The following is a 17356-nucleotide window of genomic DNA, read 5'->3' as shown; positions in this document are numbered from 1 at the left end:
GAAGAAGAGTCTGAGCCACTATCAGGGTGTTATTGCTGTCTGTGTTTGCGCTGGCCTCTTCCATGCACGGGACATGAGATCAGGGACCTCCCCAACAAGAGAAACGGTCACAAACTTTCCCCACAACTTGGCGGTAAACACTGGCAGGCTGCCGCTGTGACATGTCCCCAGGACTGAAGTGACTCTTTGTCATATAAAGATTGTATAATTGACTGAACTCTCAGTTATGATCTGCAGGAGAGACGTGTTCAGACATCGATTCTTAACGTGTTTAACCCTCATTTAGGGTCAATTAGCTGCAAACTACAAAGTCAAACGCCAGCTTCACGTATAGCAGGCCACACCTCAGCGTATTACAGGATTTATGTAAGTTCAACTACCAGATAACCCATGTCTAACATTCAGGGAAACAGGTTACAGGATATGTGTCTGTCCATTTCACAGTCTGCACCAGCGATTCTCGTCCTTGTTGGATTTACGGAACCCCTCAGGTTTCCTACGCGCATTCGCTGAAACTCTTCCTAGTCTGAACCCTTAGTTGGAAAAATAAAATTTCCAAATTCACAACATAGGTGCATAATATACTGTACTGGTATCAGACAAATCGGGTACCCAGCAGTGCACAATTCAGTGCCCGATAATTATCGTTGTTTAGGTTTCAGGAATGGTGTTTGCGTGTGTGTGTGTGGGGGGAGGTAGGCGTTAGAGTGTGTGTGTGTGTGGGGGGGGGGGAAGTTAGGCGTTAGCGTTAGGGGGTGTTTGGGGGGGGCTTGGGGGGGTAGGCGTTAGGGTGTGTGTGTGTGTGGGGAGGTAGGCGTTAGAGTGTGTGCGTGGGGGGGGGAGTTAGGCGTTAGCGTTAGGGGGTGTTTGGGGGGGGGGGGGGGTAGGCGTTAGGGTGTGTGTGTGTGTGGGGAGGAGGGGGTATTTAGAGCTAGACATCGGGGGGGGGGGGGGGGGCGAGGAGGGTTCTGTGTGAGAGTATGATTAGGGCCTGAGCCCACTGACGCAGTTGTGTCCGCTTTTCAGTTACACATCAATGTTACAGATGCTGAAAAGTGGACAGAAGCGGACACAACTCCGTCAGTGGGCTCAGGCCCTTACAGTTAGCAATAGTAAAATATTGGTTACATTTACTGATATTTGACTGTTGAAAATTAATACTTTGAATGGTAGAATACTGGCAGATGTACTGATATTCTACGCCTGATTTTCCTTGGCGCCCGTATTTCACGTGTGCCGTATATTTTATTAGTAAAATGAACCAGGCAACAATTGCACATAAAATCACTGTGTTCCAAGAACAGAACCAATTAAACATCAATATCACCCAAAAACATAACTCAATGAATATTTACTGAACGGCAACACACAGACCTCCGCCAAACACTGAGACTGACTCACTGAACCCCTGGGGTGCGATCCAACACAGGTCAGACCCACTGCTCTATACATGCAGCATTCTCAGTACGTCCTTATTACACACAGTCTCCAGTCATCGATTCGCACGAGTCCTGTGTGGACAGTATGGAGGAGAGCGATGCACTGGCCAGTTGGCAGGCGGTCGGTCTGCTTCTGTACACACACTAGATCTTTAGCTGCGTTTAAATCTAGCGCTCAACGCTAGCTTTATACTCCTAGGCATTATTATTTAGGCCCAGGCGGAGGGCAGTAGTGGACCAATAGAAATGCAGAACAGACGTTTGCTCAGTGTATCAATGTATACATCCTGCGATCTTTTGCTTCAGGAGTCATTTGTAAACGGGTTGGAAGAAGGAAACTGGAACTTTGAAAGCTAAAGTTATGTAGTTATTTGATATGTTTCATTTTTGCAATATTTTTCTTTCCTTTCAATATTCTTTTTATTTTAAGAAAGCGATTCTGTACTTAACATTGATGGTGGAAAACGCCACTTCATTACCGGGAGGCGGGGCGAAATAAAGACTTCCTGTGTGTGATGTGATGCCTGACGAGGAGAACTAAATGTTCTCAAAAGTTTGCACTTGTAAACACATGTACTTAGCCAATAAAAGGCATCGCCTGCCACAACTGACAGTGCTCTTTATGCTGTTTTCTTACTGAATGGAATTACTTGTTCAGCAATATAATAAAAATGCATAAATACAGAGTTTCTAGAAACCAGCACATGATTAAAGTGAACCCGAACTGAGAGTGATGTGGAGGCTGACATATTTGTTTCCTTTTAAACAATACCAGTTGCCTGGCATCCTGCTGATCTATTTGGCTGCAGTAGTGTCTGAATCACACCAGAAACAATCATGCGGCTCATCTTGTCAGATCTGACAACAATGTCAGAAACACCTGATCTGCTGCATGCTTGTTCAGGGGCTGTGGCTCAAAGTATTAGAGGCAGAGGAGCAGCAGAACAGCCAGGCAATCTGCATTGTTTAAGAGGAAATAAACATGGCAACCTCCATATCCCTATCACCTCGGGTTCACTTTAAACAGTGATGGCTAACTATTATATCGTTCTTAGTATCCAGGATGCCCAGCTACTAATACCTTCCTGTGCAGAGGGCAATTCTTATATATAAGCTGAGCAGTTCTCTATTTGATGTCTATATTGTCCAGACTCTTGTCAGGTGTTTGTTTTGACATTGCCAAATGACAGAAGAAAGATTTTGTTTTAAGCGAATTGAAGTCTTCGTAGATAAAAGGCGTTTGGTGTTGGGTAACGAGGTAATATACAACAGATCGATAGCGTGTAAGTGGGGGCATTGAACGACTTCCGCACCTTCACAAGACGTCAATGAGCGCCGCCATCTCTAACAGATCCGCGTGACAATGGCCGACTCGTTCTATAGAAAGTCCTCCCTGAAAACATGAAGCGCCAACAATGACTTTCGATCAGTTCCCTTCCTAAATAAAGACTTTACTGTCTGCTGCTTCCGTCGGAGGCCGCCGCTGAAGGACGCCATTTGACTTTGAGAAGTACTTTACCTTCTCGCAACGCGAGACAAAGCCGCTATCATTTATTCCGAGCAGAGATTTTATTTAAGTCCTAAGTCGGCCGTAGCTGGTTTATACTGTATGTATTTAACAGAGGATTACTGTAAATAAATAATGCATGAAAAAGTTCCGTACACAATGTTGCAGTTTTTGCAAAATAATAAAAATAAAAAAACTCCTTCTGCGCCAGTTCATATACCCTCCGCAATCATCACCTGCCTGCTAACGACTGCCTGCCCTTCATGATGTCTGACGGGCTATCGGAAGGTAGAATCGGAATCAAATTTATGTGCCAAGTACGACAGATGTGGCATCCGGGAGTTATCTGTGCTGGGACACACGGCAATTAACATAGTGCAAATAATAATAACATAAGGGCAGGGCAGAGGCAAGAGAGGCACCAGCCTCAGAGCGCAGTGTAGGAGGGGGCGCAGGGTGAGGCCGTGGCAGTGGTGAGAGAGGCTCCAGCCTCAGGGCGCAGTGTAGGAGGGGGCGCGGGGCAGAGAGGCTCCAGCCTCAGGGCGCAATGTAGGAGGGGGGCAGAGGCGAGAGAGGCTCCAGCCTCAGGGCGCAGTGTAGGAGGGGGCACAGGGCGGGGCCGAGGCAGAGGTGAGAGAGGCTCCAGCCTCAGGGTGCAGTGTAGGAGGGGGCACAGGGCGGGGCCAGGGACAGACCTAGACCAAGTTGCGCCTGGGGTAAGGTCAGGTTTTGGCGCCTAAAGGTCAGGTTTTGGCGCCTAAACTGCCATTCATTTTGCTGCCTTTTTAAGAATTCAACAAACTGCGCCTGGGGCAAGATACCCGCCTGCCCCCCCTTAGATCCGTCCCTGGGCGGGGCCGAGGCAGAGGCGAGAGAGGCTCCAGCCTCAGGGTGCAGTGTAGGAAGGGGCACAGGGCGGGGCAGAGGCGAGAGAGGCTCCAGCCTCAGGGCGCAATGTAGGAGGGGGCACAGGGCGGGGCCGAGGCGAGAGAGGCTCCAGCCTCAGGGCGCAGTGTAGGAGTGGGCGCAGGGCGAGGCAGAGGCATAGGCGACAGAGGCTCCAGCCTCAGGGCGCAGTGTAGGATGGGGCGGTGCCAAGGCAGATTATATTTGCGTGCAAAAGTTCATTTATTTCAGAAACTCAACTTAAAAGGTGAACGTAATCTATGAAACAGACTCATTACCAGCAAAGTGAGATATTCCAAGCCTTTATTTGTTATAATGTTGATGATTATGGCTCACAGCTCATGAGAACCCCAAAATCTCAGCCCATTAGACTAGCGTGAAAAAGTTCAATATTCTCGGCTCACAGTGTCAGACTCTGATCAGCCAATTCATCCAAAATACCCGCAAAAGGTTCCTTTTTCATATATTAGTTTCACTTCACAGCTTCACCTGTGTTAATAACAGAACATACAGCGATAATAACATAGCAACGTATATCACAGTGCAACAGTGACCAGCAAACATCCAGGACGCGGGTCAGGACAGGAAGTAGATGGATGTGCAGTGAGCTGGGACTCCCGAGATGCTGGTGGGGGAGTCTGGCAGCAGGTTTTGCTGGGGAGGGGGGAGAAGGACGACTGCTTGCAGGTACTTTAAAATGTTACCCAAATTGTCTGAAATGGTTTTGGAAAGGTTTATGACTAGAAATGGACAGTGAGATGTTAATAATTCTGACTCGCATGCTACTTAATTGCAAATTGTACCCAGCTTGGGATTGGGCCAATCCAAGTCAACAGGAAGTTCGACTGATTGGCTCATGAACAAAACAATATACAATGGTTTACTCAGAGGTGATTGGTTGTTTATGAATAGTTCAAGCTAGATAGTCTACTGTCCCTGTGGTGGTCTCTGGTGGTAGATAGAGGGTTCCCTGCCCTTATGGTGGTCTCTGGTGGTAGAAAGATGTTATCCTGTCCCCATGGTGGTCTCTGGTGGTAGATGGAGGGTCTCCTGTCCCCGTGGTGGTCTCTGGTTGTAAATAGATTGTCTCCTGCCCCCATGGTGGTAATTGGTGGTAGAAAGACGTTCTCCTGTCCCCATGGTGGTCTCTGGTGGTAGATAGAGGGTCTCCAGTCCCCATCAGGGCCGGATTTGTACTTTTTACCGCCCAAGGCCCACTATCAGCAGCCGCCCCAGGACCTACAGTATCCTAACCTCACCCCCACACACACACACACACACACACCAACATGGCAGGGATTAGATTGTAGGCTCCTCTGACAGTTAGTGACAGTTAGTGATTAGTAATGGCAGGGATTCAATGGTAAGCTCCTTGGCGAGTGGCACATTTGGTGAGTGACAGGTGGCTCAGCGATCACTGAAAGTGCCCATTCGCTGCTCCTTCCTCCCCCGAGTGCCAGAGCCGGCTGTTTGTTGCCGCCAAATGCTATGTGCAAATACTATGTAGCAAGATGAATGTTCGGCAGGCTAACTGCTACTGCCTCCCTGCAGTCCACAGTCCGCCCCTTGCTTTCCTGGTGCCCTAGGCCATGGCCTATGAGGCCTCCCCTGAAATCCGGCCATGGTCCCCATGCTGGTCTCTGGTGGTAGATAGAGGGTCTCCTGTCCCCGTGGTGGTCTCTGGTGGTAAATAGATGTTCTCCTGTCCCCATGGTAGTCTTTGGTGGTAGAAAGATGTTCTCCTGTCCCCATGGTGGTCTCTGGTGGTAGATAGCAGGTCTCCAGTCCCCATGGTGGTCTCTGGTGGTAGATAGCAGGTCTCCTGTCCCCATGGTGGTCTCTAGTGGTAGATAGAGGGTCTACTCTCCCCATGGTGGTCTCTGGTGGTAAATAGACTGTCTCCTGTCCCCATGGTGGTCTCTGGTTGTAGATAGAGGGTCTCTTGTCCCAATTGTGGTCTCTGACTTGTCCAGCAGTAAATGTTTTGCAGATATACTGTATTCACAACAGAGCAGAAGCGGTAATCAAGTAATGAATGGCTTTGTAAACCTGCGCCCAAGTAGTGCCAGTGATGCAATTTTGCGCAGATAGCTTCAAAATCTATAATGTCTCAGCTATGTGGATTTATTTCTGTAGGATATCCCTGGAACAAAATCTTGGTGGGATCTGAGAATAGGTGTTTTTGAAAACCTTGAGCAGTAACTGGTTCTGCAGAGTTCTGATAGTAATCCAGTATTTGCATTTCCACAGAGTCACATAGAGTAGAAACAGAGGTTTCTTTTGTGATCTTGTTTCTTTAAGACTTAGAAGCTTTTGAAATTTGACTGTACGATTAGTGAGTACTTTGACCTGAGGATAAGACGGAGGTAGTTATTACTTCACACGCCCTACACATACTTACGTGCTGCTTGTTTCATTCAAAGTTGTTTCATACTCCAGGAAACGTTTACAGTATTTCGCTATAATGATGTGTCAGGTAAGGTGGTATTTTGCAGATGATATAGTCCATCTAGCAGTTCCTTAGCCCTATAAACTGCAAGAACCCTTATTTCGATGAAGTATTTTGTTTGCTGATATTGAATCCTTTAAATCCTCGTTCACGTTTGCTTGAAGCTGTTTCTGTTGACTTTTGATGACGATCCTTTTTTGTTGTCCTTGAGACTTATGGCTGTTTTGGTCTTGTTTTTTCTGTGCAGTGTTGAAGGCGAGGTCCCCGGAGGAGACAGCGGTGCATCCCTGGACAGCTCATCAGGCTACCACCAAGGCTCCCTTTCACACAGCTCGTCCATAAGTCCTGAGCAGTACGACCATCCGGCCTACGGAATATATTCAGTGTCCCCCGGCCAGCGGTCCCGACGGCCAAAGCTGCAGCACTCCACGTCCATCCTGCGCAAGCAAGCCGAGGAGGAGGCCATAAAACGCTCCCGATCGCTATCCGAGAGCTATGAGCTGTCTTCAGATCTTCAGGACAAGCAGGTGAGGACATTGATGACTGATGAGGAATGACCTCTAAGTCCTGGAGGACACCAATTAGCTAAGTTGTATACAGCTCAAATGTTTACTGTGCTCCTATATACTTTCATTACATTATTGTTTGAAGGTTATGGGGGAATACCTGGTTTGGGTCAGTTTAATGGATGTAAAGAGGCCTTTGCCTTCTGCCTTGCAGGGCCGAGTCGCTCCCTATTATGGAATTTGTGAAACTTTTTTAACTCTTGCTTCCTTTTAACGGCCGGTGTTGTCAGATATTCATTGTCTGGTGTAGCCTGAGAAGGTTGTGTTCTAATTGCTTGGGCCTTGCATGTCATTGTCATGTCTACCAGTGGGAGCAGGCCTGACCACCTCTGGAGGGTCAGGTTGGCCCAGCTTCTTCTTCCTTTTATCCTGAAAAACAAATTGCTGAGCCTGACTGCTACCCTGTAAATCCTAATGTCAGATACGCAGGTCCTGGGATTTAGAGGAGGCCCCAACAAAGGTGGTCAGCAAGGTGCTAAAGGTGACCATTGACTGTACAATCCTCACTTGATCACCATGTCCAATTTTACCAAATGTATTTTTAAGGCCAGTTTTACATCTAATTTTTGCGTTGTGGTGGGAATGCAACACTCCTGCCGCATCCCACCGCAAGGCAAAAAACAAATAACATATGACCCTGCAGCAGAGTGCGGCGATAGGGTCATATGCATAGCACCGCCCCCCACTCAGTGACATACTCCCTGCTGGGCAGGGTCATATGCATAGCACCGCCCCCCACTCAGTGACATACTCCCTGCTGGGCAGGGTCATATGCATAGCACCGCCCCCCACTCAGTGACATACTCCATGCTGGGCAGGGTCATATGCATAGCACCGCCCCCCGCTCAGTGACGTACTCCATGCTGGGCAGGGTCGTATGCATAGCACCAACCCCGCTCAGTGACGTACTCCCTGCTGGGCATGGCCATATGCATAGCACCACCCCCCACTCAGTGACGTACTCCATGCTGAGCAGGGTCATATGCATAGCACCGCCCCCGCTCAGTGACATACTCCCTGCTGGGCAGGGGCATATGCATAGCTCCGCCCACGCTCAGTGACGGCACTCCATGCTGGGCAGGGTCATATGCATAGCTCCGCCCTCGCTCAGTGACGGCACTCCATGCTGAGCAGGAAGTACGTGAGTAGGATTCCCGGGGACCTCCTTCGTATAATTCCCGTCATTCTGTTTTGCGGTGTCAGTGACTCCAATGCAATTGCGTTCCTAGCAGTACTGCTCGTACCATTCGGCAATTCACTGCTGGCTCTGCCCCATCGTAAGCACTTCTGTCGCAACGCTTCGCACTGTAGTACTGTGGCCATTCTCATTTTAGGGAACCCGAGGTGAAAGGAAAGTAGAGGCTGCCATATTTGTTTCATTTTATGTAATACAGTTGCCTGGCAGCCCTGCTGATCCTGTTACTCGAATACATTTAGCCATAGCCCCTGAACAAGCATGCAGAAGATCAGGTACTCTAACTCAGCTCACTCAGGTTTTACTAGATTAGCTGCATGCTTGTTCCAGGGTTTTGACACCTTATGCCAGAGGATCAGCAGGACAGCCAGGCAACTAGCATTGTTTACTAGGAAATAAATAGCCTCCATTTACCCTCCCACCTTGGGTTCCCTTTGAAATGAATGGCTCCTGCAGTGGGGGAGAGCACTATGGTGTGTGCTACGTGCGCAAGGGGCCTTATAAACTATGCAACGCTGCAATTCCATTCATCTTCAATAGATTTCAGGTGAATACTTTTGTCCATCTGTGCGCCGTTTATGGGGAATTTGACAAGATTGATCTGTTTGCCACATTAGGCAATCTAAACCTGTATCTTTAGGCCAATCCAATGCATTCCCTGACTATTTGTATTGGCCCAAGCTGCATGCAATTTGCAATACATTTTTATGCAAGCTGTGATTGCTAGCATCGTATTAATTATCGCTAGACTCAATATGTTTGTAGTTATGCATAGCTCCCAACTGTCCCTCTTTTGGAGGGACTGTCCCTCTTTGGGAGCCCTGTCCCTCTTTCCTCCTCATCTGTCCCTCTTTCTATATAAATATATTTTTCTCTACTAAAAAATGTGTTTGACTCTAAATTTTATTCCCATCCTTTAAATTAATAGATTACTCATTTTAAAATGCTAATATGAAGGAAAATGAACCAGGATAGGAAGGGCCAGTGTGGTTTGAATTATAAAACAACATCTTTTTCTTATGAAATTTTTATGGTGTGCGTGACTAAGGGGTGTGGCTTATGTGTCCTTCTTTCTTATCTCAAAAAGTTGAGAGGTATGAGTTATGCCAAGCTTTAGTTTTATCAATATGGCTTAATAAGGCCAAAAGGAGAAATAACGTGTAATAAACAATTAAAATCTTCTCTTGTGTGGCGTAATGACAGGAAATAGACTTCCTCTGCTGAATTCTGCAAGAAATCGATCACAGGCTCAAGTTTCTGTCATTTCTGGGTCACCATTAGAGTTCTGTTCTTCTAACAAAAAGGTGTTGTTATGATTTTGGATAGACTGATGAGAGGTTTATTATTTCTGTCCCATGACTCCATCTGCATCATTTCCTGTCCTGACAGGATGTGGGGAATTCTCTACAACAGTGACACGGACAGTAAGAAATAATACTTATCTATATAACTAAAAGGCAGTTGTGATAGGCACGGCATGGACACAGCGCTGTGAGCGCATAGTGCGACTGCCCGTGTAATGACCGGGGGCGTGTGTGTGCAGTGGTGCGCATGCGCTACGGGCAGGTGTGGTGCAATCTATAAAGATTTGAGGGATTACAGCTTTTGTAGAGCAAGGAGGAGGTAGAATCCTCAATGTCACCCCCTGTCCTATCCTCAGGACATTTACACATAAAAGTCACAGATCTCCATGGTGATGTCAGCGATCATGTGCTGGTCCAGCTGAATAGCTGAATTTCTCGCTGGTAAATTATGCACATACTAATTACCGTATTTTTCGCCTTGTACGACACCCTTTTTCACCCCCAAAAGTGTGGGGGGGAAGGTCCTGTGGTTTTTGGATCGATTGCAAAAAAAATGTGCATACGCTCATGTTTATGATCGCGTACGAGTTTACGCAACCGCAACGCGAATATGCATAGGAAAGGGGAATTTTTTGGTGCGTCTTATAAGGCGAAAATATGTGCATACGCTGTATATGTTTAATGATCACAATGCAGAAATTAAATATGGAGATTTGGATAATGGTATCTGGAAATGGCAATTCAGGAAACTGAGCTATTCAGGTGACCCCACACTGGAGTACCGACACCGGTCCGAGGGGGAGAAAATGAGGGACTATCTCTCCAGACCGGACATACGGTCATTTCTCCTGAGATTTCTGCATGGAGATATATTATCTTCTTATCATATCTTATCTGATCTTAGACAGCACAGTGGCATAGTGGTTAGCGAACCTTAGCCAGGGCACTATCTGCATGGAGTTTGTGTGTTGTCCCTGTGTCTGTGTGGGTTTCCTCCAGGCACACTGGTTTCCTCCCACATCCCAAAAACATACAGATAAGTTAATTGGGTTCCCCCTTAAATTGGCCCTAGATTAGGATAGACAAGTTCCACTAATGTAGTACGCTTGACATTTAGCAGCTTGTGAGTTTCAGATTCTTGGTTTGGAAGCCTCTAACTCCTCCCATCATCTGTTGAGAACATTGATAACATCTTAAGCCTTTCAATTATGATTGGCCAATCACTGTCCAATGTTACCACCTCCATGTAGTAGGAGGGGCAACAGATATTGAATAAACAAAACAAACAAACAAACACAGAACATTTATATTGCACTTTTCTCAGACTTCCTCAGACCTAACTAATGCAGCCTGATTGGCTGAAGCCTCTTTCCCTCCTGTTTTCCCCTCCCACACCTCTGTTCCTCTCTGATTGGCCAATGTTTCTCATGCTGAGACAATGCACTTTCTATAGTGGAGGGCGGGCAATGCATACACAATCAGGCAGAGGAGAGTAAGGGAGGAAATGACATCAGGATTGGCTTCAAAATAGCCACAGTTAAAATGTGAAATGCTAAGAAGGATTTTTGCTTTTTTTTGCTGTAGAAAAAAATAACTAAAATCAAAACGTGGACAGTGCAATACATCTGTTATGTAAGTAGAGCAATATGTATCTACTTATATATGTGGGTTTTTTTCTGAGATAGTGAGGCTGACAGCTCCTCTTTAGATATAATTCCCCACTGAGCAAGAAGGCAAAGCTCCCTGTAAACACGCTCGGTTAGCCGGGATATATTAAACCAACTGAAGGGCTTTAAAAATGCAAATAGCCTTTAAATAGGTCCATCCCCTTTTTGTAGTGAAACGAGATTTCATTACAAATAATCACAGTTTACTAACTGCCCATATTTCTCGACACCGATATTTACTTTCCAGCCCGCGAGGTTCGCTGAGGAATATTTTATTTATTGGGCGCTACAGAATATGAACAACAAAATTGTTTGTCGAGGTTTTAAGCACCGCGGCGGCCGTTAAACAGAAATGAAGGAATATGTTCAGACAGTAAGAGGCAGCTTAGGTTTTTTATTACATTTGTTATTATTGCACAGTTATGACTTTTTATCTCTTCTCTTACAGGTGGAGATGCTGGAACGCAAATATGGAGGCCGTCTCATAACCCGACATGCGGCCCGCACCATACAAACCGCGTTTCGGCAATATCAGATGAACAAGAATTTCGAGAGACTCCGGAGTTCGATGTCGGAAAACCGCATGTCGAGGCGAATCGTGCTGTCCAATATGAGGATGCAGTTCTCTTTTGAAGGACCAGAGAAAGTTCACAGTTCCTATTTTGAAGGGAAGCAGGTGTCGCTGTCGAACGATGGGACAAAGCTAGGACACCGTATCATGCAATCGGACTGCGGCGATCTCGGCGAACAGACGTCGCTGAAATCGCCAGCGGCGTCCACCGATTTCGCGGACGCTATTACGGAACTGGAGGATGCCTTTTCCAGACAAGTCAAGTCCTTGGCGGAATCGATAGACGACGCATTGAATTGCCGCAGTTTGCACGCGGACGAGGCGCAAGCGTCAGATCAGGTCCGAGGCCGGGAACTAGAGAGGAGCAGTTGTGGTCAGATGAAACAGGCACACAATCTGGATCACCGGAAACTGGACGAAATGACGGCATCGTACAGCGATGTCACCCTGTATATCGACGAGGAAGAACTTTCTCCTCCCCTCCCTCTCTCGCAGTCGGTGGACAGACCGTCCAGCACAGAATCAGACTTGAGGATGAGGTCCATGAGCTCTTCCCAAGAGTACTGGTCCATGACCCACAAGGATGATAAACTAGATACCGACACAAGCTGTCGGAGCACCCCGTCACTGGAGTGTCAGGACCTCAGATCGCGGCTCGATCATCTTCCGCTCCTCACTATCGAGCCCCCCAGTGACAGTTCAGTGGACATGAGCGACCGCTCTGAACGAGGGTCCATCAAAAGACAAAACGTCTACGAAAGAGGTCAACAAGGAAGCCCCAAACATATCACCCATATTCCCACCAAAATAATCCCCCGGGAGGAGGAGCCACCCCGACACCGGCCCAGGCCCATCGACGCACAGCTGATCATTAACGGCACTGTGAATCGTCAGAGTAAATCCGAGTCTGATTACTCTGACGGGGACAATGACAGCATAAATAGCACTTCTAACTCTAACGATACCATAAACTGCAGCTCGGAGTCCTCCCGGGACAGCTTGAGAGAGCAGACGCTCAGCAAGCAGACTTATCACAAAGAGACCCGCAACAGTTGGGACTCGCCGGCATTCAGTAATGATGTCATCAGGAAGAGACACTACCGCATCGGCCTGAATCTGTTCAACAAGTGAGTACCGTATTTTTCCTACTATAAGACGCTCCTGACCATATAACATGCACCTAGGTTTACAGGACAAAAAACAGGGGGAAAATATACTAAACCTGGTGCATCCATGGTGAAGGGGCATCTTGTGGATTATGCCCCCTTTGTACATCATGCCCCCTGGTATCTCTTGTGTCTCCCTGTGTCCTCCTCGTGTCCTTCTCTTTCCCCCTTGTCCTCTCTGTGCCCCTCTATGTCCCTTGTGTCCTTCTCTATGCCCCTTTGTGTCCCCCTGTGTCCTCTGTTTGTCCCCCTTGTGTCCTCCTCTGCATGGGCACAGTACAGGGAGTCCCCGATATTGCAGCGGGTTGGAGGTTGGTATTGGCAGGCATTCACAAGTCAGGAACTCCCTGCATTTGGACTACAAGACGCAGTGACTTTTTCCCCCACTTTTGGGGGAGAAAAAGTGATTCTTATAGTCCAAAAATACGTGATGTATGATGCCGATTTGTGATGTTTGACAATTTTGTGCATTTGTATTAGTAGGTTACTGGCAGCAGTAAGGCTGGGTTCACACATAAATCTGTACATTTCCGATCCAGTCCAATACAGCCAATACTGTCCTGTGAGTTTTGCATCCGTTTTCTATCAGTTTTACCTGACTGGACCGGAAATGTACACCTTTTATGTGTGAACACCCCCATACAAAACTGATAAACCACTACAGAGGATAGACTGGACTGGAAATGTACATCTTTATGTGTGAACACACCCCCATACAAAACTGATAAACCACTACAGAGGATAGACTGGACTGGAAATGTACATCTTTATGTGTGAACACACCCCCATACAACACTGATAAACCACTACAGAGGATAGACTGGACCGGAAATGTACATCTTTATGTGTGAACACACCCCCATACAACACTGATAAACCACTACAGAGCATAGACTGGACCGGAAATGTACATCTTTTATGTGTGAACACCCCCATACAACACTGATAAACCACTACAGAGGATAGACTGGACCGGAAATGTACATCTTTATGTGTGAACACACCCCCATACAACACTGATAAACCACTACAGAGGATAGACTGGACCGGAAATGTACATCTTTTATGTGTGAACACCCCCATACAACACTGATAAACCACTACAGAGGATAGACTGGACCGGAAATGTACATCTTTATGTGTGAACACCCCCATACAACACTGATAAACCACTACAGAGGATAGACTGGACCGGAAATGTACATCTTTATGTGTGAACACACCCAGGGCCGAGCCTGGGCGGGTGCTGCGGGTGCAAGGCACCCAGGCGCCTGCCTCTGAGAGGCGCCGCCCGGCCGCCGCTCTCCCCCTGTGGCCGCCGCTCGCTCGCTCCCTCCCTCCCTCTAGCCGCCGGCGCCGCGTCAGACCTCGATCAGGCGGGCGGGCGGGCGCGCGCTAGGACCTAGCACGCCGCACTGATATGCGGAAGTGACATCACTTCCGCATATAGAGCGGGTGCGCCTGGCGCCTTCTTACTGGTCGGGTCGCCCGCTGATTGAGGTCTGAAGCTGCTGCAAGGTGAGGAGGGAGCGGCGGCGGCAGAGGCAGCAGCGGCGGGAGGGGAGGGTTGGGTGCGCTCCTGTCACTACCTAAACGGGGACCCTATACCCCCTGGCTACCTATCCTGGGCACATATTACCCCCTGGCTACCTATCCTGGGCACATATTACCCCCTGGCTACCTATCCTGGGCACATATTACCCCCTGGCTACCTATCCTGGGCACATATTACCCCCTGGCTACCTATCCTGGGTACATATTACCCCCTGGCTACCTATCCTGGGCACATATTACCCCCTGGCTACCTATCCTGGGCACATATTACCCTCTGGCTACCTATCCTGGGCACATATTACCCCCTGGCTACCTATCCTGGGCACATATTACCCTCTGGCTACCTATCCTGGGCACATATTACCCCCTGGCTACCTATCCTGGGCACATATTACCCCCTGGCTACCTATCCTGGGCACATATTACCCCCTGGCTACCTATCCTGGGCACATATTACCCCCTGGCTACCTATCCTGGGCACATAATACCCCCTGGCTACCTATCCTGGGCACATAATACCCCCTGGCTACCTATCCTGGGCACATAATACCCCCTGGCTACCTATCCTGGGCACATATACCCCCTGGCTACCTATCCTGGGCACATATACCCCCTGGCTACCTATCCTGGGCACATATACCCCCTGGCTACCTATCCTGGGCACATATACCCCCTGGCTACCTATCCTGGGCACATATACCCCCTGGCTACCTATCCTGGGCACATATACCCCCTGGCTACCTATCCTGGGCACATATACCCCCTGGCTACCTATCCCGGGCACATATACCCCCTGGCTACCTATCCCGGGCACATATACCCCCTGGCTACCTATCCTGGGCACATATACCCCCTGGCTACCTATCCTGGGCACATATACCCCCTGGCTACCTATCCTGGGCACATATACCCCCTGGCTACCTATCCTGGGCACATATACCCCCTGGCTACCTATCCCGGGCACATATACCCCCTGGCTACCTATCCCGGGCACATATACCCCCTGGCTACCTATCCCGGGCACATATACCCCCTGGCTACCTATCCCGGGCACATATACCCCCTGGCTACATATCCTGGGGACACTGGCTGTTTGTCATTATGTGCATTTGCTGGTGAAAAGCAGTCTCTTGTTATGTGAATTTGCTGGTGAAAAGCAGTCTCTTGTTATGTGCATTTGCTGGTGAAAAGCAGTCTCTTGTTATGTGCATTTGCTGGTGAAAAGCAGTCTCTTGTTATGTGCATTTGCTGGTGAAAAGCAGTCTCTTGTTATGTGCATTTGCTGGTGAAAAGCAGTCTCTTGTTATGTGCATTTGCTGGTGAAAAACAGTCTCTTGTTATGTGCATTTGCTGGTGAAAAGCAGTCTCTTGTTATGTGCATTTGCTGGTGAAAAGCAGTCTCTTGTTATGTGCATTTGCTGGTGAAAAGCAGTCTCTTGTTATGTGCATTTACATGGGGAAAAGCAGTCTCTCGTTATGTGCATTTACATGGGGAAAAGCAGTCTCTCGTTATGTGCATTTACATGGGGAAAAGCAGTCTCTCGTTATGTGCATTTACATGGGGAAAAGCTGTCTCTCGTTATGTGCATTTACATGGGGAAAAGCTGTCTCTTATGTGCATTTAGTGGGGAATTTTTGTCAGTAAAAATCTTTTGTCAGTAAATTTTTAGGTATTTGTCAGTAAAAAATAACGTGAAAGGTTGGCAACACTGGCAGGCTGTGTGGCGCAACGGGAAAGATACAGGCAGCCCACCTTGGGCTTGGCAGGGGGGAGGAGCCGATGTCAGCGAGCGAGAGTAGGGTGGCCGCAGGCAGCCATAAATACGCAGTGTGTGACTGCGTCGCACTCGCAGAGCCTCTCAGCCTGAGTCAGTCCAGAGACTAGCAGACTGTCACTCGCAGGAAGCCAAAGCCAGCCAGGAGCAAGCCCATGGAAGAGGGGTAGGAATGGGGTATCACATGCATGCGTAAAGAGGTGGAAGGTGTGGGTGTGATTAGGAAGGACATGGGTGTGGTTATGTGGTTGGGCGTGGTTAATTTAACCACTCCCATAGGCGCCAGAGAAAATCTTGCACCCAGGTGCCAGGCACCCCAGGCTCACCCCTGAACACACCCCATACAACACTGATAAACCACTACAGAGGATAGACTGGACCGGAAATGTACATCTTTTATGTGTGAACACACCCCCATACAACACTGATAAACCACTACAGAGGATAGACTGGACCGGAAATGTACATCTTTTATGTGTGAACACCCCCATACAACACTGATAAACCACTACAGAGGATAGACTGGACCGGAAATGTACATCTTTATGTGTGAACACCCCCATACAACACTGATAAACCACTACAGAGGATAGACTGGACCGGAAATGTACACCATTTATGTGTGAACACACCCCCATACAACACTGATAAACCACTACAGAGGATAGACTGGACCGGAAATGTACACCTTTATGTGTGAACACCCCCATACAACACTGATAAACCACTACAGAGGATAGACTGGACCGGAAATGTACACCTTTATGTGTGAACACACCCATACAACACTGATAAACCACTACAGAGGATAGACTGGACCGGAAATGTACACCATTTATGTGTGAACACACCCCCATACAACACTGATAAACCACTACAGAGGATAGACTGGACCGGAAATGTACATCTTTATGTGTGAACACCCCCATACAACACTGATAAACCACTACAGAGGATAGACTGGACCGGAAATGTACATCTTTATGTGTGAACACCCCCATACAACACTGATAAACCACTACAGAGGATAGACTGGACCGGAAATGTACATCTTTATGTGTGAACACACCCACAGAAATGCATACGAAACTGATGAAACACTACTGGATGGACTGGACTGGAAATGTAGGTTTATATTGCATTTCTCCCAGGTTAAAATGCTCTATACATTACTTTTGTAGTATGCTGCTGTCACTTACAGCAGTGAAAAGCTGACAGATCTGACAGATTTTAGACTAGTCCATCTCCTCATGGGAG

The 17356-nt window shown here is 47.8% G+C and overlaps 1 protein-coding gene across 18 annotated transcripts in view; it reads left to right on the top strand.

Moving 5' to 3' along the window:
* Nucleotides 1–17356, top strand: part of IQSEC1 (IQ motif and Sec7 domain ArfGEF 1) — a 1051066-nt gene that overhangs the window by 966460 nt on the left and 67250 nt on the right. For all 18 annotated transcript variants that reach the window (XM_068251851.1, XM_068251848.1, XM_068251849.1 and 15 more), the window contains 2 exons: nucleotides 6549–6828; nucleotides 11482–12731. In XM_068251851.1, coding sequence (XP_068107952.1) covers nucleotides 6549–6828; nucleotides 11482–12731 — 1530 coding nt within the window. The remainder of the gene's footprint in view (nucleotides 1–6548; nucleotides 6829–11481; nucleotides 12732–17356) is intronic.

This window comes from Hyperolius riggenbachi, chromosome 9, assembly GCF_040937935.1.
Source record: "Hyperolius riggenbachi isolate aHypRig1 chromosome 9, aHypRig1.pri, whole genome shotgun sequence".
NCBI classification, from domain to species: domain Eukaryota; kingdom Metazoa; phylum Chordata; class Amphibia; order Anura; family Hyperoliidae; genus Hyperolius; species Hyperolius riggenbachi.
This window is presented reverse-complemented; position numbering and strand designations above follow the sequence as displayed.